At 37.8% G+C, this 23,681-nt stretch overlaps 1 protein-coding gene across 11 annotated transcripts in view; it reads right to left on the minus strand.

The window, feature by feature from the left end:
• Nup98 (nucleoporin 98 and 96 precursor) overlaps nt 1-23,681 on the minus strand; it is a 94,415-nt gene that overhangs the window by 37,234 nt on the left and 33,500 nt on the right. For 8 of the 11 annotated variants that reach the window (XM_075971700.1, XM_075971705.1, XM_075971703.1 and 5 more), the window contains 6 exons: nt 22,394-22,486; nt 15,783-15,923; nt 10,133-10,266; nt 7,592-7,779; nt 4,354-4,470; nt 282-580 (listed from right to left, as the gene is read on the minus strand). In XM_075971700.1, the coding sequence (XP_075827815.1) occupies nt 282-580; nt 4,354-4,470; nt 7,592-7,779; nt 10,133-10,266; nt 15,783-15,923; nt 22,394-22,486 (972 nt within the window). The remainder of the gene's footprint in view (nt 1-281; nt 581-4,353; nt 4,471-7,591; nt 7,780-10,132; nt 10,267-15,782; nt 15,924-22,393; nt 22,487-23,681) is intronic. The other 3 variants (XM_075971704.1, XM_075971706.1, XM_075971707.1) reach the window with 1 other exon arrangement.

Here is a 23,681-nt window from a genome sequence, read left to right on the forward strand (position 1 = left end):
TTAACTGTTAAGCTTCTCTTCAGTTCAGTAAGCTAAAATTTATAGATTTTATATTTACTATAGAGCCCTCTTTTTAATGGGAAAATTCTATAATGTGGTAGGTAGTCAACAGACTATACCACAGTGAAGTCTTACTAATAAACAACCCACTTGAATTTACAAGTTTTGTAGACAGGACAGTCACTTTGGCTGTAAAAAGTGGGCTCTTCTGATCACATCATTAATTATAAAGATACAAGTTTAAACTATTTCAAAGGTTTAAAACATTTGGTAAAACTGACCTGCTGGATGTATATGGTAAGCATTATTTTCTATTTCTTCTCGGTCATCTTGCAATGACTCATCATGGAAAGACGTTTCCTCACTGCTTCCTTCGAGTCCATTGCGCAAAGCAGCACGCATGTTCAAAGCAACAATGGTATCGTCCACACTGCTGCTGCTGTTATTTTTGTTTCCAGAACTCTCTGGGGTTTGAGGAATGGGTTTGGCAATAGGATTAGTGTAAAAACGTGATACAAGAGAATCATCATCTCCATCCTGCTGATGGTTCTCATCAACAGGTTTACTCAGGAAGCTAAATCTGAAAAGAGAGAAAAAAATATTAATACTTTAGCCCCCAGTGACAGTAACGACAATTACAGGTTAATCTTTATTAAGTATATGACACTATTCTGGATGATTCAATAAAATTAATCCTAATAGTAACTGTGTGAAATACATCTAACTATTGTCTCTAACTTATAAAAAAGAAAATTGAGGCAAGTAACAATAATAGTAATAACCTTGCATAAAAAAAATAACCTTGCATAATATCACAAAGTTGTGAGTACTAACTAGAGGTGAAAAGAAAATGTAGGGCTGGAGAGATGACTGAGTAGTTAAGAGCATGTACCACTTTTGTAGAGGACCTAGGTTCAATTCCCAGCACACACAAGGTGGATCACAACTGTTTGTAACTACAGTTCTAGGGGATATGGTACCCTCTCCTGATCCACTCAGCTACCAGGCACACAAGTGGTACACAGACATACAAGCAGTCAAAACACCCATGCACATAAAATAAAAAACAGGGTCAGGCGGTAGTAGCACACGTCTTTAATCCCAGCACTCAGGAGGCAGAGGCAGGCTGATCTGTGACTGTGAGTTCGAGTCCAGCCTAGTCTACAAGAGCTAGTTCCAGGATAGCTAGGGCTACATAGAGAAACCATGTTTTGGGAAAAAAAGATAAAACACAAAAATGTAAGAAAATTTATCTCTAGATTTAACTGCTCATTTTCAAAAGAATGAATCTGAACACTGCCCTCCTGCTGTGCGGGTGTGTTCTTGGGGTGAAGTCAGGTCATCGGGCTTGATGATAAAAGCTTTTATACACCTTGAGCCAGCCATCCCATCAGCCTGTCAAATCTTTGACTAAAACAAACACAAAAAGTATTTGCTACTATGTAGAATTAAATGATTAGTGGTTAATGTCAAGATAACAGAATGAGAAATGGTTGGAATGCTGACTCAGCTTTTAGATGCACTTGCTGCTGCTGCTGCTGTTCCAGAGAGGCCCAGGGTTGGTTCCCAGCACTCACAAGGAAGCTATCAACAGCTCTAACTCAGTTCCAATGGATCCCAAATGACACCCTCTATGGCCTTTCCAAACACTACATGTATACAATGAACGTATATATTTGTAGGCAAAAGATTCCTACACAAAAATTTAAAAATCTCAAAATTTGAATTTAAACTTTAATAGTACAACCAGAAGGTTTGGCAATATTTTAATGATATGAAATTATAATTTTAAAAAGCCCACTATTTTGAATAGAAGAATACCAAATAACCTCTATATGTTCACTAATGGAGAAATAATTAAATTATCTTATATTCACCACAATGACCAAACCATTAAGAATTAGGATGTATATGCTGGGCATGGTGGAGCACATTAAAATCCCAATACTTATGGAGGCAGATCTCTGTGAGTTCAAGGTCTGCCTTCATTTACAGAGGTAGTTTCAGGACAACCACGGAGAAACCCTGCCTTGCGGGGGATGAGGGGGTGGGGGGAGTTTCGGAGGTAGGACTGGCAAGATGGCACAGAGGGTGAAACAGACTAAAAGACCCAAGTTTAATCTCTAGGACCCACATGGTGGAAAGAGAGAATCAACTGTTGTGGAATATAACTGTATAAAGGTATACTACCTTTGTTTCTGCTGCTTTTGTTAACAGTGCAAAGACGTGTTACATTAGTTTGACTAAATAAAATTAACCTGGGGTCATGAGGCTGAGTCAGCAACTAGTTGACAGGAAGTGGTAGGAAGGAACTAAGCCTAGCGAGGGTTCTTAACTGGGGCCTGAGCATAAATATGGCCCCTCTTCCGGGAGATGCACAAGCAAGTAGAGGTTAGCTACTTATTATTCAGCCACTCTGAGCTAGCAGGATTTCAAGTCTACCTTTGTACCCAGAGTTCTGTAGGACAGAGATTAAGATAAAGTTTCCTTTAGTGGCCTTGGTAGAGCCAGTGCCTGAAGGAACAGATTTCCCACCTGGTAGCTTCCCAGTTGTAATTGTAGGTTGGGACAGCAGTTGCTTAAGGTGTACTGAATGCAAAACAAAAACTAACTCTACTCCTGGAATTGTAAATGCATACCACCATCACTGGTTATTTCATTCATTTATTTTGTTTGTATAGTTAAGACAGGGTCTCTCTAAATAGCTGTGGCAATGCTGAAACTCCCTCTGTTGACCAGGATGTCCTCAAACTCAGAGATCCACTTGCCTCTGCCTCCAAGTGCTAGGATTAAAGGTGTGCACCACTATGCTCAGCCATTTTTTTTTTTTTAAAGATTCACTGATATGGGCTGGAGAGATGGCTCAGTGGTTAAGAGCATTGCCTGCTCTTTCAAAGCTCCTGAGTTCAATTCCCAGCAACCACTTGGTGGCTCACAATCATCTATAATGAGATCTGGTGCCCTCTTCTGGCCTGCAGACATACACACAGACAGAATATTGTATACATAATAAATTAATAAATAAATTAATATTAAAAAAAAGATTCACTGATACAATGTTTGAGTACTTTGTCTGCATGTATTGGGAGCTACTGAGTACCTGCCTCAGCACTCTCTCGGGGTTCAGAATAGGACTTCTATGACAAGCGAAGACAGGCTTGGGAATGGGATCTGAGGGGAAGAACCAACTGACTGACTTAGGCATAATTTTTCTGCAAGTTTCTTTATACCTTAGGGGAAGATGACCGAGTATAAGGGCACATAAGGCATAAGGGCAAAGCATCAAGCATAAGGGTAAGGGTAAGAAAAAAGGGGTGATCTCCACAGAGCTCTCAGTTTATATGAGCAGACAGACAAGCTAGCAATCCCATAGGTGGTAACAATGGTATCATTTCAGAGTCACAAGAAACCCAGTGAATCTGGCAATGAGGCAACTCACGTCTCAGGGTGGGTGTGGCTGTGAAGTTCCCGCGTGACTGGGAACACAACCTTGACCTAACCTAACCCTAGCAACTAGCTGGCTGAGTTAAAAGGAACCTCTTCCGGAGACCCTGCTTTTGACTCCAGCAAGGTGCCCAAGCAAGAATTTTTCTCTCTGAAGGTAATTTTAGCAACTCAGGCCTTTTTCCTGTATAAACAGTTAATTTCCTGAGCTATGACATTTTAGTTGAAACCAAGAAAAAGGGTAAATACAGAACATTAGTAGCCTGTTAAGTCAGACCAGAAGATAAGTAGATCACCTTCCTGAGTCTGCAATTAGACATATTACTTCCTGTGTGTGTGCCACGCAGAGCTCCAAAAATTTTAAGATTTAAAGTACTCAAGAAGTAGCCAGGTGGTAGCGGCGCACACTTTTAATCCCAGCACTCAAGAGGCAGAAACAGGTGGATCTCAGTGAGCTCGAGGCCAGCCTGGTCTACAAAGCAAGTTCTAGGACAGACAGGACTGTCACACAGAGAAACTTTGTCTCGAAAAACAACACAAAACAACAACAAAAAGTACTCAAGAAGTAATAACATGGGCTGGAGAGATGGCTGAGTGGTTAAGAGTGCTGGCTGCTCTTCCAGAGGTCCTGAGTTCAACTCCCAGCAACCACATGGTGGCTCACAACATCTGTAATGAGATCTGTTGCCCTCTTCTGGCGTGCAGGCATACATGGAGGCAGAATGCTGTATACATACTAAATAAATAAATAAATCTTAAAAAAAGAAGAAGTAGTAATAATATAACATCTAGGTGCCCCTGAACTATATATTACTTCTATTTTACCATTCATCAATCTTTATAAAGTAGAATCTTTGAAAACGGAACATAACTATTAGGAAGAATATTTACAAACAGAATTCAACTTACCTCTCTCCATTTTCTGGATACTCAGATGGTGAAGCTAGGTCTTCTGAATCATGATTAACAGGAGAAAAGAGATTGCTATTGTTAAGATTTTTCAAAACCAACTTCTTGATGCTCTTTCTAAAAGTAGAGACCAAAAGAAATAAAAATAATTTAACATGTACACACGTGTACCAAACATTGTTTTAAAACCTGGAACACTCTTGTATACCCAAAACTCTCCTAATAAGTTGCATATATAATTTTTTTAAGACAAGGTTTCTCTGTGTAACAGTATTGGCTCTCCTGGAACTTGATCTATAGATTAAGCAAGTCTTGAACTCACAGAAATCTAACTGCCTCTGCCTCCCAAGTGCTAAGATTAAAGGCATGTGCCACCACCACTGGGCTGCATATATAATTTTTTTTAGTTGTGTAATCACATCATACAGTCTCAGATATATTGTACTTATATTGAACAATAAAGCTGAGAAGATTCAGATTAAAATGGAAAATATTCTTAATGTTGAGTATATGGCACACATTTTTAATCCTAGCACTCAAGAGGCAGAGGCAGGCAATCTCTGTGAGTTAGAGGTAAGCTTGGTCTACATATTGAGTTCTATGATAGCCTGGACTACACAGAAAGACCTAGTCAACTTATTGCACCCACCCATGCAGGGTGGGGTGGAGAGTGTCTATACACTGCTCTTGTAGAGGTCCCTGAGTTTGACTCTAACTCCCATCACAGCAGGAAGGTCACAACCATATATAATAGCCTGGAATGATAAGGTCTCCCTACCTTTTCTGGACTCTGAGATTACTTGCACTCAAGTACATATAACACATACACACACTTTTAAATATAAAAATCCAACTATTTTTAAAAGACTAAGTGTAAGCCCAAAAGTAAGCCAGCAAACAGTATTCCCCCAAGGGTTCTAAGTCAAGTGCCTACCTTGGATTTCTGCTCTGACTTCCCTCAATTATCAGAGTATAAACTAGCAGCGTAAACCAAGTATAAATCCCTTCCTTGCCAAAGGTGCTTTTGGTCAGCATCTTACCACCGCAGCAGGATGGAAAGCAGAACAGTATCAAGGCTCTTTTAACTACACACAGTACATTATCCTTGCCTTCAAAATAAATCATTCGCAATACAACAAATAAAACACATTTTATATTTTGGGCTAAAACAATTTCCCTAATTGGGATGTGTGCACGAAAAAGGTAGAGAGTTAGGTCTTATCACTTTCCACCTTATTTTGTGGAGATAAGCAGACAGATAAGAAAATAACAGCAATCCACCAGTCTCTACCACTACAATGTACAGATTTAGACAAGTATGTGATCTTCTATGAATGGTTTCTTATGTGGGTGCTGGGGCTTTGAGTTCAGATCCTCATTCTTGTACAGCAGATGGTCTTCTCAGAGAACCATCTATCCAGTTCTCGACCCTTATGTAAAGATTTTGGCCAGGCGGCGGTGGTGCCTTTAATCCCAGAACTCAGGAGGCAGAAGCAAGTAGATCTCTGTGAATCTGAAAACAACCTGGTCTCTACAGAGCAAGTTCCAGGACAGCAAAAGCTACACTTAAGAAACCTTGTCTCAAAAACAAAAAAACAAACAAAAGCCAACAACAACACAAATTTAGCTTTATTTATTTTATGTGTATGTTTTGGCTGCACCATGTGTGTGCCTGGTGCTCAAAGAAGGCCAGAAGAACATTTTGGGCCCTCTGGAACTAAAGCAAAAGACGTTTGTAAGACACTATGAGGATGATAAAAATTGAATTCAGGTCCCCTACAAACACAGGGGAGGGGGAAAGATGGCTGTGGGAAGGGACTCAAGTTTCTCTGTGCAGCCCTGCAAACTCAGAGATCCGCATGCTTCTGTCTGTGGAATACTGGGAGTAAAGTACGCACCACCACTGCCTGGCCTATTTCCACCACCCCCCCACCAAGACATAGTTTTTCTGTGTTGCCCTGGCTGTCTTGGGAACTTATTCTGTAGACCAGGCTGGCCTTGGAACACAGGTATCTGCCTGTCTCTGCCTTCTGGGTGCTGGGAATAAAGGTGTACGGCCCCCATACTTAGCTTTTCCTAACACACTTTTTTTTTGTTTGTTTGTTTTTGTTTTTCGAGACAGGGTTTCTCTGTAGCTTTGGAGCTAGTCCTGGAACTAGCTCTTGTAGACCAGGCTGGCCTTGAACTCACAAAGATCCTCCTGCCTTTGCCTCCTGAGTGCTGAGATTAAAGGCATGCACCAACACTGCCCGGCTTGTTTGGTTTTTGAAACAGGGTTTCTCTGTGTAGCTTTGGAGCTTGTCCTAGAATTCGCTCTGTAGACCAGGCTGCCCTGAAACTACAGCCTGCCCCTGTCTCACAAATGATGGGATTAAAGACGTTCACCACTACTGTCTGGCTCCTAACTCACATTTAAGAAAAGGAGCTGTAATAAACTTAACATTTGCTGTGGTGCGCGCCTTTAATCCTGCAGAGGCAGGTCCTTCTAGGTGAGTTCCAGGCCAGCCTGATATACTGAGTAAATTTCAGGACAGCTAAGGTACACAGAGAAATCCTGTCTCAAAAATCAAACTTAGTATCATTCATAAACAAAGAATTGTAAGTAACGAATTAATAACAAAACCCACCCTATTCTGATTTAAAAAGCTACTACCTTTTTCAAAAATGTGTGTGTGCGCGCGAGCCTGTGTTTATCTAGAATAAAAGACTCAAAAATGAAATACCCTGTCTCCTGATGCCAATTATCTGCTATGTAATTTTCTTCAGGCCCTTTCTCATCTCAACACTCTAATCTAAGGCATTATTGATGTGGATTTTTCCTATGCTTAGGAATAGCACTTCGATATTCCTTTCCTATCTTATTACTTTCTAATTATGCACTATTCTGTATTTACAAACAATACGTATGTGGCAAATCAGAAGAAAAATACAGATTCTTCTTAACCTGATCATTAATATTTTTTAAAGAAAATCTTTATTATACTGCTGTTAGAGATCCAAAGAGGGCCTTATACATGCTAGGCAAGTGCTCAACCATTGAGCTTAATCTCTAGGTCTTGACTATTTGAGTAGTATATACAAAGGTAATAATTTTGCAAAAAAATAGAAAATAAAAAATAAGAACATGTAAAATTAGAATCACATTCATCAAAATAATTATCTGAATTATTTTACCTTAGAATAATTAAAATAGGCTTTATTGCTTAAATACCTATATTTCTTAACAAAAATAACTTACTTGGGCATGAATGCCCCATTGGCTAAGGATGGTTCATCATCATCCAGTCCATCAAAGAGATGTGATTTGGCTGTACCAGTTGTTTGCAAAGCCTTTGGTCTGACTCTGGTGGCAGGGCGAGGTGTAAGTTTATAATGAGTAGGTGTGGTAAGAGCCTTCTGAGCTGCTGGATTGGTTGGTTTCAGCCTCTGAAAAGGAAAAGAAAAGCATCAAGGAAGCTTGATATGGTAGTTTACATCTGTGACCCCAGCAGTTGCGAGACTAAGGCCAGTCTGATTACAGAGAAGCCCAGACCTGCCAGGTCTATATAGCAAGGCATTGTTTCACTGTCTCAAAAAGAAGCATCAAGGAATATTACAGTTTACTTCAAATGTATGGCACTGATTTAAAAATATGAGAACTAGCCGGGCAGTGGTGGCGCACGCCTTTAATCCCAGCACATGCAAGGCAGAGACAGGCGGATCTCTGTGAGTTCGAGGCCAGCCTGGTCTACAAGAGCTAGTTCCAGACAGGCTCCAAAGCCACAGAGAAACCCTGTCTTGGGGGAAAAAAAAAAAAAAAAGAACCTAAATCTGATAATTAGAGTTTGGATCCAGGAACCCACACAGTGGAAAAAAAGAACAAACTCCTAACAGTTATCCTTGGATACACAGGCACAACTGCAAATACACAAATACATATGCCCACAAATGTGAACATGCATGCCAAAGGCACACAAAAAGATGTTTTCATGTCCTTTTGTAATTTAGTGCCTTTGTTTAGAATATCTTAATTACTCTATTATACTTCAAGAGAAAAATATCACCTCCTCTTGAAAAGTCTCATCAAATTTACACACCTACCTATTTACCATTCTTCTTATCATATCTAAATATCTAAAAAGTTCTGCTTGTTTTTGAGAGAGGGTCTCACTATGTAGCCCTGGCTAACCTGAAGCTTACTTTCTAGCCTCCTGTGTGCTGCGACCCACCACACAAGGCATATATTTAAAAACTTGTATCAGTGCTCTCATAACATAAAAATTTGCCATTTAATGTGTATAGTTGTCCATGTTCATTTCTGTTGCTAAAATGCTCTGCCAAAAGCAACTTAAGGTAGACAGGTTTGTTTTAGCTCACAATCCCAGATTCTAGTACAACTAGCTGGGAAGTCAAGAAGGAAACTTGAATCAGCTGACCACCACATATTCATAATCAAGAACAAGGAGAAATAAATTCATCTATGTCCAGTATTCTTAGACAGTCCAATGCTCTAAATAGAGGAATGAAGCTGTCCACTTTTAAGCTGTGTCTTTCCATATCAATTAAGGCAATCAGGACAATCGCATTGCTGATAAGTCTACAGGTTAAACTGATTTCTCACTGAGACTCGAATGACACGAGATTTTTGCAAACTGACAAAACTAACGATTATAATCTGTGTTACCATTATCTAATTCTAGCATATTTCTATCACTACAAAGATACTCTGTACAACCAAATTCTTCATCCCTTGTCAACCAAAAGCCCACTTTCTCAATGAATTGTGAATCTATCTATACAAACAAATCATAAAGCAACGTTCTGGCTTCTTTCATGGCATACTTTCAAGGTTTACCCATTTACTCTGCTCCTTTCAATGGATAGCAATATTTATTATGTAACGTTTTATTTACTCACTTATCAAAAAAATTGGTTCCTCTATTATTCCATCTACAATATTGAGCTACAGTAAACTTAAATTCTCAGAGATCAAGCTCCCTTATAAGCTCATAAAGTTCTTTCTCGCCGGGCGATGGTGGCGCACGCCTTTAATCCCAGCACTCAGGAGGCAGAGGCAGGCAGATCTCTGTGAGTTCGAGACCAGCCTGGTCTACAGAGCTAGTTCCAGGACAGGCTCCAAAGCCACAGAGAAACCCTGTCTCGAAAAGAAAAAAAAAAAAAAAAAAAAAGGTCCTTCTCTTGCTTTGCATCCTTAGCATTAAACATGATGCCTACCTTACCATACTTAGGCATCAGGCTGTGTTGATAACAAAATATTCATCTAATTACAACTTAGATTTACACAGTACCAAAGTACTAGGGAGATGGTTCAAGAATAAAGACCTGAGTTTGATCTCTAAAGTCACATTAGAAAAGCCTTCATTGGGCTGGAGAGATGGCTCAGAGGTTAAGAGTACTGACTGCTCTTTCAGAGGTCCTGAGTTCAATTCCCAGCGATCACATGGTGGCTCACAACCATCTGTAATGAGACTGGTGCCCTCATATGGCCAGCAAGGAGACAGACAGAACACTGTATACACAATAAATAAATAAATCTTTAAAAAAAAAAAAAGAAAAGAAAAGCCTTCATTATCCCAGCTCTGGAAAATTGGAAACAAAAGAACTCCTACATCAGAACCAACTGTTTGTTCACCAAACCTTCACCTCCACTTCTCCCAAATGTGAAATGTCAAAATGCAATGCCAATATACTTGGAAATATCTGTTAACTGTGGTCCCTTTGATAGATAAAACTCATTTTTAGTCTCTCTTAAGAATAATAATAATAAAAAAAAAATTACCTCTTCTTTCTTCTTAGGATCCGACATAGGATTCCGGAATAGAGGGGAGTCTCCAAAGGGTGAGTATGTTAGACTATTGAGGTGCTGCTGGAGAACAGCCTGCTGGGCAGCAGAAGCATTTGGATCTGTCAAAGCTATTCAAAAGAGAAAAGGATGGGGGTGGGGAGTTAAGTTCAAGGATCCAACATATGAATATCAGAGAACTCTTTTAAAGAAATGCAATTTTTAAATGTTGAGACCCACTCAATGGTATTGAGAGCAAACTAAAAGCATAAAACCATGAATTAAATAAAAGTAAGCAAAAATATGGAAAGCCATTTATTTCATAAGAAATATTACTTAAAAAATTCACTAACTAGTAATCAAATACATGTAAATTAAAATAGCCTATAAAAACTGCTTTGTACTTATCTGCCAACAGCACACATTACAAAACAGTTATAGTTTTGATCTCTAGAACAAAAGGCAGTTTTATGGTATATCCTTATAAAGCCCAGCATTCTAGAGGCTAGGACACAAGAATCCGGAGTTCAAGTCTAGTCTAGATGACAAAGTTCTAGGCTGGCCAGTTAAGTTAATTTTCTCCCAAAGTTTAAGAATGAATAATATTTCCTACCAGGTAGTGGTGGAACATGCCTTTCATTTCAGCACCGTGTGTGTGTGTGTGTGTGTGTGTGTGTGTGTGTGTGTGTGTGTGTGTAAAGGGGAGCAGATTTCTGTGAGTTCAAGACCAGCCTGGCCTACAGAGTTAGTTCTAGGACAGCCAAGGCTACACAGAGAAACCCTGTCTCAAAAAACCACAACAAACAAACAAATAAAACAAAAACCAAAATAGAACATTTCCCATCAGCCACAGAAAATTCAGAGAACAGACAAAAGCAACAATAAAGATTATATTAATAATGTACAAAAATGTCATGTATAAAAAATAGTAAAACAGTGTAGTATACTTCTAGTGATAAAGAATCTGATTTTCAAGAGAATCATTCCAAACATACTTGTCAAAGATTAAATCACCAAACATCTGAGTGAAAATAACTTTTCCTCTTACAAAGATTTCGAAATAGGCAAAAGCCAAAACATAGTAAGGATATCAACTTCTCATATCAAAACTCTACATTCTCATAATGGGGAAAATGAATGCAGCAGCAACACCAGAATGGGGAGTTAAGACTTTAAAAAAAAAAAAAAACCATACCATAGTAGATCTGCCTTAGTCAAATAAATTGTTAAAACTGGATGAATCCAGGCAGGCTTGATGCTCAAACCTGTAAACCTATCAGGTAGAAGAAGGCTTAAGGCATTGCTATGAGTTCGAGGCCACTTGGGATATAGAGAAAGAGACCCTGTCTGAAATACACATAAAGCTATGCAATGTTAAAAAAAAAAAAGTTAGTTAAAACACTGTTGCTATTAAAGGAATAGTACAATATGCTCAAGAATTTGAGACCCAGAGGAGATAATAATGAAAGACCATATAGTAAATCATCTGAATTCGGAAAAGTCACTAAAACAATTTAAGACTACAGACAAGAGTCAGCCATGGTGACACATGACTGTAATTCCTGCTACTTGGAAGGCTAAAGAAAATGGAGGGGTGAGTTCAAGCAGGCGGTTGTGGTGCATGCCTTTAATTCCTGCACTCAGGAGCAGAGGCAGAAAGATCTCTGTGAGCTTGGTCTACAAGCTACAGAGAAACCCTGTCTACAAAAACCAAAAAAAAGAAAAGAAAAAAAAAAGAAAGAAAAAGAAAAGGGAAAAGAAAAAAAAGATCCTGGCACAAATGATAATTTAAAAAAGACTATATATAAGCAAAAAAATTACTGTACATATAGATGTACAGTATATACAAATTACTTCTGTAACACGGCATTACCAATAAACAAAACAGTACTATTGTGTGAAGTTAGGCGAGGAGACTAAGTTTCATAAACAACAACCCCTTTGGTCCTGGGGATTGAAGATAGGGTCTCACACATGCTAGGCAAACACTACCAGGGTGCTATCCTTACCCAAAAAATTCATCATTGTTACTTGGCAATCACGTATCCCTGAAAAAAAAAAATCTGATCTCTTAAAAACTGACCTATGTTTGAGTCACACTAAGTGGACCAGCTCATAAAAATAAAAAAACAAGGGGCTGGAGAGATAGAGCAGCAGTTAAGAGAACTGGCATTTTTTCCCCCAGAGAACCCGGGTTCGGTTTCCAGCACCCACACAGTGACTCAGAACCATAACCATATGTAACTATGATAAGGCATCTGACACCTTTTTAAGGCTACTATGGGCAGGAGGTATACAGAAATGCATGTAAGCAAAACATCTATATGCATAATTGCTTAAAAATCATCAACAAACCCAAGCATATTTAGGAAAATTTGTTTTACATTGTAAATATGAAAACTTCTCTATATCAACTCCCCCCCTCAAAAAAGATATAGGGTCTGGAGAGAAGATTCGGCAATTAAGAGCAGATATTGGTCTTCCAGAGAGCCAGAGTTCAGTTCCTAGCACCCATATTAGGCAGTACACAAACTTCCGTTCCAGCAGATATGCCTCTTCTGGCCTACGTGAGCATCCATACACACTTGTCATACACTGACACTAGCAGACAGACAATTAAAAATAAAACGTCTTAAATTAAAAGGTGTTTATGGAGGATATGGCTCACTTGATACACTTACGGAGGACCTGAGCTCAGTTCCCAGCATCCACTTGGCGACTTAAACCATCTATATGTACAGTTCCAAAGAAACCAACACCCTCTTCTAGACTGCATGCAGCAGGTTCGCATATGGCACACATACATCCATGCAGCAAAACACTCATACACATAAAATAATCTAAACATTCTTTTTGAAGATACAGATAAGAAAGCTGCCATGTGAGCAAAATTTAGTGAATAAATACTAGTGAAACTGGTACTATATTTTGACCATAAGAATTTGAAAACATATCAAAGAGTTAAAATTATGACCAAATCAATAAAGGGGTTATGAAAACAAAATCAAGTCTTTTTAATGACAGAGAAGAGACTAATTCTTTTTCTTTTTCTGTTTTGGTTTGTTGTTGTTGTTGTTGTTGTGACAGGATTTCTCTGTAGCTCTGGCTGACTTGGAACTTGTTCTTAGACCAGACTAGCCTCTGCCTTCTGAGTACTGGGAAAAATAGTTCTAGCACATCAATTCTGCTTAGAGTTAGGAAATAAAATACAACACTTGGGTAAAAATTTCTAAAGAGACAAGTTTCAGAAACCAAAACCAAAAAAAAAAAAGTTTCAGTTAAAATGAACCAAATGAGGACACTGCACTAGAACCTACAGGGATACCAGCACGACAAAACTAAGGATGAGACCTCTCCAAATAATGACTGAGTATAACAAGTCTAGCACCTTTTAATTAAGATTTTATTTTGATATGAAGGTAGACATTCTGTAAGTTAATAGAATAATTTTTAAATGGGCAATAATGTACAACTGCATGTCTAACATTCCCAGCACTTAGCACGTAGAGGTAAGAAGATCAGGAGTTCAAGGCCAGTCTTTGTTACACAATATGAGTTAAGATAAGGGGATTGGGGAAACAAAACACCAGATTTGTTCAAGTAGGACTAAAACACAACAGAAGAATAAATGTATAGTCCATAGCATAGTCCATAGAGGAATATAACTCAGCTGGCAGTTTGTCTACTTTGTATAAAATTCTTGGTCTGATTGATCCCTACACAACAGCATCAAAAGGGTAAAGTGGCATACTCCTGTAATTCAAGTACTGGAGATTGGAGGCTGGATAGACTATACAGTCACAGAGCACGAAATAAGCTCATGGAAAGAACAGAGAAATGGTATTATCCATCAACTGAGAATTAACATTCTATCATTTAGGGAACTTTTAAGTATCTGTTTTAAGACTACAAATTGAATAATGAAAGATGCTGGCAAATACAAGCACAAAGTTGCCAGTGGGGTTTTAAGTATTTTATTTTTAAATGTGAAATGGAAAAGATCACAAAGCAGGATCAAAATTTAAGAAATCCTAATAAATTAAGGATCAAAAGATACCTGAAAATTTTAGTATCAACTAGCAAATCCAGAGTTTCAAGAAAAATCAAAGTCTAAAATCAGATGCCTGAAAAGAGAAGCATTCAAGAAATCCTTGGGGTTCCTTTGATATAGGGACCTATGTAACTGAGTTTGGCTCTCAACTTGTTAGGCAGCTAGAAATACCTTAAATTCTTGATCCTTGTGTCTCCTTAAGTGACACTTTTAAGTGGGAGCCACACTGCCTGGCTTTCAAATTATTTTTAACAAAAGAACAGAAGACAGTACTAAGTGACATGTCATATCAACGATCAATATAAAGACGGGGGGGCGGAGAGTTGGCTTAGCAGTTAAGAACACTTGTTGCTCTTACAGAGGACCCAGATTCAATTCCTTGTACCTATATGATAACTCAAAACTGTAACTCCAGTGCCAGGGATCCAATGCCCTTTTCCGATCTCCTTGTGAACCCAGCGCATAATTGGTATACTTACATACATGCAAGCAAAATATTAATACACATAAAGTAGTATCTAAAAATTTCAAATATATTTCCATACATAAAAAGAAGAAAGGGGGAAAGAGAAGACTAGGGAAGGGCACTGATAACTCACTTGATAAAGGGAATCAAGGAAACTATCATTTAGTAGACAGAATCAGTACACACAGCTTAAATGTATAATGATCTCAAAATGTAGTACAAGTGTTGGGAGAAAACAGCTCATGAATTTAGTCATATAAACTCATTCCTGGCTGAGCAGGACGGCACGTGCCTATATCTGGGAGGCGAAAGAAGGCCTGTTCTACAGAGTGAGTACTAGGACAGCCAGAGCTACACAGAGAAACACTGCTAAAACAAACAACCGAAGAATAAAAACAAAATCAAACCTCCTTTTGGGGGCCAGAGAGACAGTTCAGCATTTAAGAGCACTGGTTCTTCCTACAGGACTTAGGTTTGGTTCTCAGCACCTATAGGATAGCTCACAACTATCTTCAATTCAAGGGAATTTGATGATCTTTACTGACCTTCACATAAAATAAAATTATAAAGTCTTTAAAAAAATCCAACTCATTTCTTTCTAACTCACACTATTACTCCAGGTGATACTAGGTTTTCTAGTGACACACAGTTTATATAGATATTTTCACACTAAGATAACTTTTAGTTAGAAATAAGGCAGAAGATACTGTGAAAACTAAGGAAGTATATTCACATGAATGCAGTACATAAAATATCTCAACCGATAAAAGTAAAACTTAGGAAACAAAACAACAGAGATAGGTAAGTGAGCTAACACCTCTATTTTTAACAAGTTAAATTTACGTATATTAAAACAAAACACAGCATACAAACACATTACATAGTAAAATAAACTTCATCATATGCTAAATAAATTTAAAATAATAACAAAATGATTTCTAAGAAGACCAAGCCTAGGAATGAGGAGATAAGGAAGGCCAGAGTCTAAGCCCTTCTATATTACACGGTGTTTAATGATGTGCATATGCACACTGCTTTAGTAGAGACGGGACAGTAAAAAAAATCAAGTCAGCAAGCTAAGTATTAGCAAGAAATAAACTGTAAAGCCTTCTAAAGTGACTGGCACTTACCTACTGGGGCCTGGGGGGCGCCAAAGCCCAAAATGGCTGTCGTAGTATTAAATCCAGGGGCCCCAAAGGCTCCTGTACCAAGAGGCCCTCCAATCTTAGGTTGGCTGTTTCCAAACAAAGATGCCTGTCCAGCACCAAGAGCTATGGAGACAAGAGGAAAGAACAAGTGCCACAGAAGATCCTTTGACTATTGTGCCAGTGGTCAGTTACTTAAAGATACAATACATTTGGAAGCTTCATCACGAGCAGTCATTTCGAGGAAAGAACTACTGTGGTAGACACTGACTCACACCAGGCACTGGACTGGGTACAGCAGAGGCAAAACCATCATTCACTGTGTTAGTTCCCTCAACTACAACACGTGACAGATAACTTATTCTTCTAATAGTTAAAACAAATACATTTCTCATTACATTTCCAAGAAACATGGTACCTATCAAACACACAGACTATTAACTGATATATCTAAAGCAGGAGTGCTTGTTCCATTTGAGATCAAAGTTACAAAAGTTGTGATAGGAAAAAGAGTCAGACAGAGTGACCAAGACATCAACATTAACTACAACTCTACTAAAACAGATTTACAATTAGTTAAAAAAAAAAAAAACAGTTCCATGTGTATTTTAGTATTTACAAATCAAAATACTTAGTTGACCCAATCACAATGCCAGTTTACAAAAATTATTTTTATGTGTCTGTGTGTTTTCCCCTGCCATGTATATCTATGCAAGTCGGGTGCTCATGGAAGTCAGAAGAGGTCATCAAAAATCCTGCAACTGGAGTTGCAGACAGTGGAGAGCTACCAGTTGGGCTACTGGGAATCAAACCCAGGACCTCTGGAAAAGCAGCAATGCTCTCTCTTAACCACTGAGCCATCTCTCCAGCCTCAATGTAAATATTTTAAACTGGCATAGAAAACTAAACTACAGGAAATAAAATTATCTCCTTTGAATGGTTAAGAAAGAGTAACACTTTTAATTATATTATAAATCTACTGAAAACGACTTTAACTAAACAAACTTTTTTCTTCAAAATGCCCAATGTAAGAATTAAATATATTCAAGTTTTGACAGGAACTAGACTGGTTGGAATAAAGCTCATTCCTCTACCTAAATCCTGGAATCACAGATATGCACCAGCATTATCTCAGTGAGCACTTGTTGATGACAATACGCACATGGTGATTCAACAGTCTGTAACTCCACTCAGGCCCTTCTGACCTTCACTGGCACAGTCATGCACATACGTACATGCAGGCAAAACTCATACACGTAAAGTTATAAATAGATCTTGAAATATTTTAATGTAGAAGAGAAATTATTTTCTATTTGTAATTATTTAGTGTCTCTGTGTCTGGAGAATCAAATTTACTTAGAGAAAGGCTTGTCAATTTAACTTAAACATTAAAAAAAACTAAAAAAAGACAAAACCCAAAGACCCATGTACTAGAAATATACTTCTACTGAGGAATGAGTTTGAATCTCCATCACTCAAAAGGAAACTGCAAATGACACCCATTTAGCTCATGTTCTCCCCACAAACAGTACTGAGCTCTATAGTGTTAGTTTACATATAATACGTGAAATGCAGAATTCAAATTTAAGAACATATTCTTAAAACTCAAAGTCTGTTTTAGTAAATATAATAGTCATAGAATCTATATTTGCTTAACAACTTGTACCACCCGAATTTCCATATATAATTTATTACTACCAAAATTAAAAGTGTAAAATTCTTTACTGATTTTGTCTTTTAGTTTATTTATATGGAAAAGGCATGAATAAGGAATATATAGCAAAAAAATGTGATCTGTAAACTATGAAGAAAAAGACAAAATATCGAAAGTTAAACTATTAAATTGTGGAATTAAGAGATAAATATTAGAAAAAAATGGCACAGGATATTTTATTATTAATATTTTTTGAATGCAGGGATTCTATTTTTTTGTTTGATGTCCAGTGGTGTTTTGCCATGGGTGAAACATCCCCTGGAACTGGAATTACAGGTAGTTTTGAGCTGCCATGTGAGTGCTGGGAAGTACTCTTAACCATTGAACTATCTCTCCAGTCCCACTACAGAACATTTTAAAAGCCTGAACTAAAGGCAAAGGACACTGGTAATCATAATCCTCAAGATACGGATAACAGGGGGCTGGAGAGATGGCTCAGAGGTTAAGAGCATTGCCTGCTCTTCCAAAGCTACTGAGTTCAATTCCCAGCAACCACATGGTGGCTCACAACCATCTGTAATGGGGTCTGGTGCCCTCTTCTGGCCTGCAGACATACACACAGACAGAATATTGTATACATAATAAATAAATAAATTTATAAAAAAAAAGATACGGATTACATTTCAAACAGAAATGTAATTATACAAGAATCAAACTCAAACATGAGGAAAACTTGCATATAAGTAAAATTAAATGACTGACAAAAGAATCTGAATGGAAATACAGATAATTTTGTGACTTTATAATGGTCATTTGGCAGAAACAATGCTTTGATTTTTGACTTTGAAGGCTTTCTCAGTTATTGATATCAAGTTCGCCTACAGGCGAAGCTGTATGCTCTGAACATGCTTAATGTAATCGAGGAAAAGTTATGACAGGTTAACTGTATTAAACACTTTTTTTTTTTTTTTTTTTTTTTTTTTGGTTTTTCAAGACAGGGTTTCTCTGTGGTTTTGGGGCCTGTCCTGGAATAAGCTCTTGTAGACTGGGCTGGTCTCGAATTCACAGAGATCCGCCTGCCTCTGCCTCCCAAGTGCTGGGATTAAAGGCGTGCGCCACCATCGCCCGGCTTAAACACATTATTTTCAACTGATGATACGATTATCAAGATGTGACCAAATTATAAGTCACTGGAAAACTGCATGGCTAAACTAAATTCTCACCCAAGTCTTATGTTTATTCTCACAGACCCTTTGGAGATAAAAGCCCCTTTGGTAGTAGCACTCATCTGTAATCTAGTACCCAAAGGCAGAAGCAGGACAGCAATTGAAGCCCAGGTGTGCTATAAGAGATATTGTTTAAAAATAACAACAAAGAGTGGGTGGGAATGTAGCTCAGCTGGTAGACCTCTTCTCTAACGTGCATTAAACCTTCCGTTGAATCCCACAGCACCACATGAAAGAAAGAAAGAAAGAAAGAAAGAAAGAAAGAAAGAAAGAAAGAAAGAAAGAAAGAAAGAGAGAGGGGGAGGGAGGGAGGGAGGGAGGGAGGGAGGGAGGGAGGGAGGGAGGGAGGAAGGAAGGAAGGAAGGAAAAGACAGAAGGGGGGAGAAAAAGGAAAAGGGGGAAATTCAAAGCGGTTTGTTGTGGCAGAACACATCTTTAGTAACTCAAGTAACTCATCAACAGAGTTAAGGAGTAGACTTTGAATCAAATAACCAAAAATAGCCAAATTATCACAAAGCAGAGGCAGGAGCGTAGACTTTTAAAAGCCCTTTTAAGGCCCAGCATGGTGGAGCATGGCTTAAATGCTAGCAACCAGGAGGTGCAAACAGGTAAACCTCTCTGAGTTTGAGGGCAGTCTATTTAGGGAGTTGCAAGACAGCTAAGGACTACATATTAAGACTCTGTCTCAAAATAATTAATTAATTAAAATTAAAAGCTAAAGGCTTGCCTGGGGTAAAAGGTCAGTTGAAAAGAGTGCTTGCCCAGCAAGTCAAAGACCTGGGTTCAACCTCTAACCCCCCAGAATGCACACTACCCAGGAATCTAAGACATTATTGCTTGAGACCAGAAGTTCAAGACCAGAATGGGAAAAAAATAGTAACACAAAAAGGGGAGGGAGGGTAGAGATAAAATTCTACCATATAGCCATTAAAAACAATAATATATACATAATAAAAATAATTTGTTTTTTGTTTGTATTGAGTTATACATTTTTCTTCATTCCCCTTTCTTCCTCTCCACTTTCCTTATGCCCTGTTCCATGATCCTCACGCTCCCAATTTACTCAAGAGATTTTGTTTTTTTCTACTTGCATAATTTATTAAAAATAAGTCATGATTGCCAGGTGGTGGTGCAAGCCTTTAATCCAAGCACTCAGGAAGCAGAGGCAGGGGATCTCTGGCAGTTCAACGCCAGCGGCCAGCCTGGTCTACAAGAGCTAGTTCCAGGACAGGCTCCAAAGCTACAGAAAACCCTGTCTCGAAAAACCAAAAAAAAAAAAAAAAAATGATAAAATACATAGAATAGAAAGATTCAAACAACCAACAGGTTTACATCACTGATCATTGGAATACACAAATTTCCACTACCACATGGGCAAAATGAAGTCCGATAAGGGATCTTATGAATACTGGCTGTACTTCCAGAGGTCCAAGGTTTGGTTCCCAGCACCCACACCCATATGGCAGCTCACGATCACCTGTAACTCTACTTCCAAGTGTCCTCTTCTGGCCTCTGGGAGCACATGCATGCAGATATACAGGCAAGCAAGACATCCATCCATATAATAATAAATATTTAAAAAAAATAGAGGCCCAATAAGCTCATGTGATAGCATATGCTATAGTAGTTTTAGCTACATGACTAGAAAGTTCTCAAGCCTAGGACTTTGCAACCATGTTTCAAGAAACATAGAAAGAATCATGGACAAAATACACCTAAAAGGAAAATTGAGATTCCTTTTCAAAAAGAAAAAGCTGAACAATACAGAAAAGGTATGGAAAAATGAACACAACAAACAAGGTAAAAACTAATAGAAAATGGCAGTTTCAGCAAGACAAATGAAAAGACCAACTAATAATAATGTGCATCTTCTAGATAGCAATTTTTATGTGTGTTTGTTTTGTCTGCATGTACGCCTGTGTGAGGGTGTTGGATTCCTCTGGAACTGGAGTTACAGACGGTTGTGAGCTGCACGTGGGTAATGGGGAATGAACCCTGGTCCCCTGGAAGGACAGTCAGTGCTCTTAATCGCTGAGCCATCTCTCCAGCCCTCCCATAGCAATTTTAATTTTACTTATTAATTATATGGTAACATAAACACAAAAGTTATGTAACAGAAATTTTCATTGAAGGCAATTTGCTATTAATACCAAAAATGCCAACTAATGATGGTAGTGGAAAGTGAGATATATATACATATATATACATATAAACATACACACATATATATGGCAAATGCAAATCACACCTTTGTGTCTCTACACACATACACTGAAATATTATTTAAAACCATTATTTTGAAATTAAATCTATACACATGGACCAAAACAAAACAAGCTGTTAAAATAAAATTTAAAAAAAACCCACATTTCAAAACTTCAGGAAATGGTTATTATCTTACTATGTAAAGTAATTTTCAGATCATCCTCTCAAATCCTGGTGGCAGCCCAAGACAACAATGTATAACAATGACATTTCAGCCTTGGTCTAAGCTAACCCATGGGTGGTCTTCCCTTTGAGATCCTCCTACTCAACTCTCACTTTTCCTTAATAAATCTGCATTTGCTCTGCTACAAAAACAAAATCCAAAACAAAAGTCACTCATGGATAATAGACTAGGGGAATAAGGTGGGTCTGTGGCAAAGCATTTTGCTACCATGTATGCGAGCCTGGCTTTAACCCTCAGTAGTATAAACAGCCCAAGTTAGGCACAACTAAATATGCCACTAATATCCCTAGATGCCTGTACAAATGAATGTGTGTAAGCACAGTTGAGTATGGTGGTGCACACCTTTAATCTAAGCACTTGGGGGGCAGAGGCAGGTAAATCTCTGTGAGTTCAAGGCCAGCCTACTCAACAGAGCAAGTTCTAGGTCATCCAGATTTACATAGTAAGACTCTGCCTCAAAAACAAGAAAGAAAGGCTCAAAAACAAGAAAGAATAAAAAAGGTTAATAGTTCAAACAAGTATAAAAGAAGTCTCTATTAAGGAGATGGCAAAGGAAAAACCATACCACAAAAGAAAACAAAAACCAGGCAGTGGAAGCAGCAATTATGAAAGTTAAGTAGTTGCAACTAAATAAGAGAACTAGGCAAAGGAAGAAAATATGTATGCTTAAACCACATTTTACTGTACATTTAGAAATAACCACCTTTAGAACCCCTGCCCAAGTTACTAAAAATAGGAAGACAGTATTTTAAATGTACTAAAAAATAGCTATTAATAGGAGGAAGAGGGCTGAAAGATAAAAAAACTGAAAGGTATGCACAAACCTTGTACAACAGAAAATTTCTGTTAATAAGCACAGCATATTCTCTATGCTCTGTCTCACCATGAGGCTTAATTAGTGAATAATTCCATATCCAAAGCATTCATATAAAGTTAAGAGATAGGGATTTAATAGTTACCACTACACTAAGAATTCTCACATTTTAAACTAAAACTTCCAGCTAAAACATGACTTCCAGCTAAAACAGGGGGAACAAACTTTTATGTGGAAAAATTAGTTTTCCTATAACTCAAAATCTACATTTTATGAACTTAATATAAATGCACCAACATTTTAGGACCTGGTAAAACTTAACTGCTGAAAATGCTTTAATAATTTTATTTGTAAAAATGAAAATCTAAGTTTCTTCTTTACAAGCATATAGTCGAAAAGATTCATAAGATAAAATTGTATTACTTCTTAAAATTCATACAAACACTTTCTTACCTGTTCCAAATCCTGTACCAAGTCCAGTTCCCAGAGTCCCAGGTGCAGGCTTACTTCCAAAAATACTATTCCCACTGTTATTTGTGCCAAAACCTAAGGAGGAAAAAGAATGAGTAGATTATAGTTTTAAAACAATTCTCAATTTTCTCTAAAAGGGAATATTAACAAAAAGACAACTGATCTTAGGTTTTATATCCTTAAAATATTAATACTAATACTTATGAATTGCAAATTACCAGTTACTATAACTTGTTAAAAAATTTACAGTTGCAAACAAGTCTTTATATTTACTTAACTGCTTGGAATAGGGTAATATCCAATAGCAAAGCAAAGTACACATCTTCATGTTTGAACTTTGTCAGGCTGAGTCAGCACATGGTTCAGGCTTACAAACACAAAACTTTCACAAGTTTCCCTCAAACTTTCACTAAAAAAATGAAACTGTCAACAAAGTTTACTGAATCTAAAGGAATAGAAAACCCTAAAAATCTGTATAGCAACCCAAAAAAGCCCTGTCTAGAACCTTCCCCTTATGCGTCCCAAATCTCGATAGCAACTTTTGTTTTAAACTAATAACGGATCTGACACAGACAGTAATGTGTGGCGGGTTATGTGAGGTTCTTTTACAATGTCACACTCAGTTAATTCATACAAACAAAAAAGGCTCAACTAAGGTTTCATAGAACTCGAGCCAGCCGCCAAATAGCTAGGCACTAATAAGGGCTTTTATTATCTCTCTACTTTCAAGTGTGGGGGTCACAGGTATGCTCCACCACTACTGTCTCTACACTATAAAGAAAAAAGTGACCGGGGCAAGAGACGGCTCAGTGGTTAAAGCCAATGACTGCTCACTCTTCCAGAGGACCTGGGTTCAATTCCCAGTACCCACATGGTGGCTCACAACTGTAACTCCTAAGATCTGATATTCTCACAGACATACTTTCAGGCAAAACACCAATGTACATAAAAGTAAATAAATTAAAAAAAAACAAACCTATAACCTATGAACAGCCTATCAAGAGTGCAACAATTTCTTCCTTTGTTACTCTCCTTCACTCTAACTTGCAATTTGAGAAAATCTTGTTAACTCCCCTTTGAAAATCTACAAGTATAAAGTTATCAATATTCTATTACTATTTCCTTTTCATTGTTAAGGTAACAAAATTCTAGAATTCCTTTTGAAAACAAATCATGAATACATCATTAATCTCTAATGCTAAGAAATAATCATAGGCCGGAAAATTCTTGGGGTTTATTTTTGTTTTGTTTTTCTGAGACAGGGTTTCTC

The sequence above is a fragment of the Microtus pennsylvanicus genome, chromosome 5 (assembly GCF_037038515.1).
Source record: "Microtus pennsylvanicus isolate mMicPen1 chromosome 5, mMicPen1.hap1, whole genome shotgun sequence".
In the NCBI taxonomy this organism is placed as follows: domain Eukaryota; kingdom Metazoa; phylum Chordata; class Mammalia; order Rodentia; family Cricetidae; genus Microtus; species Microtus pennsylvanicus.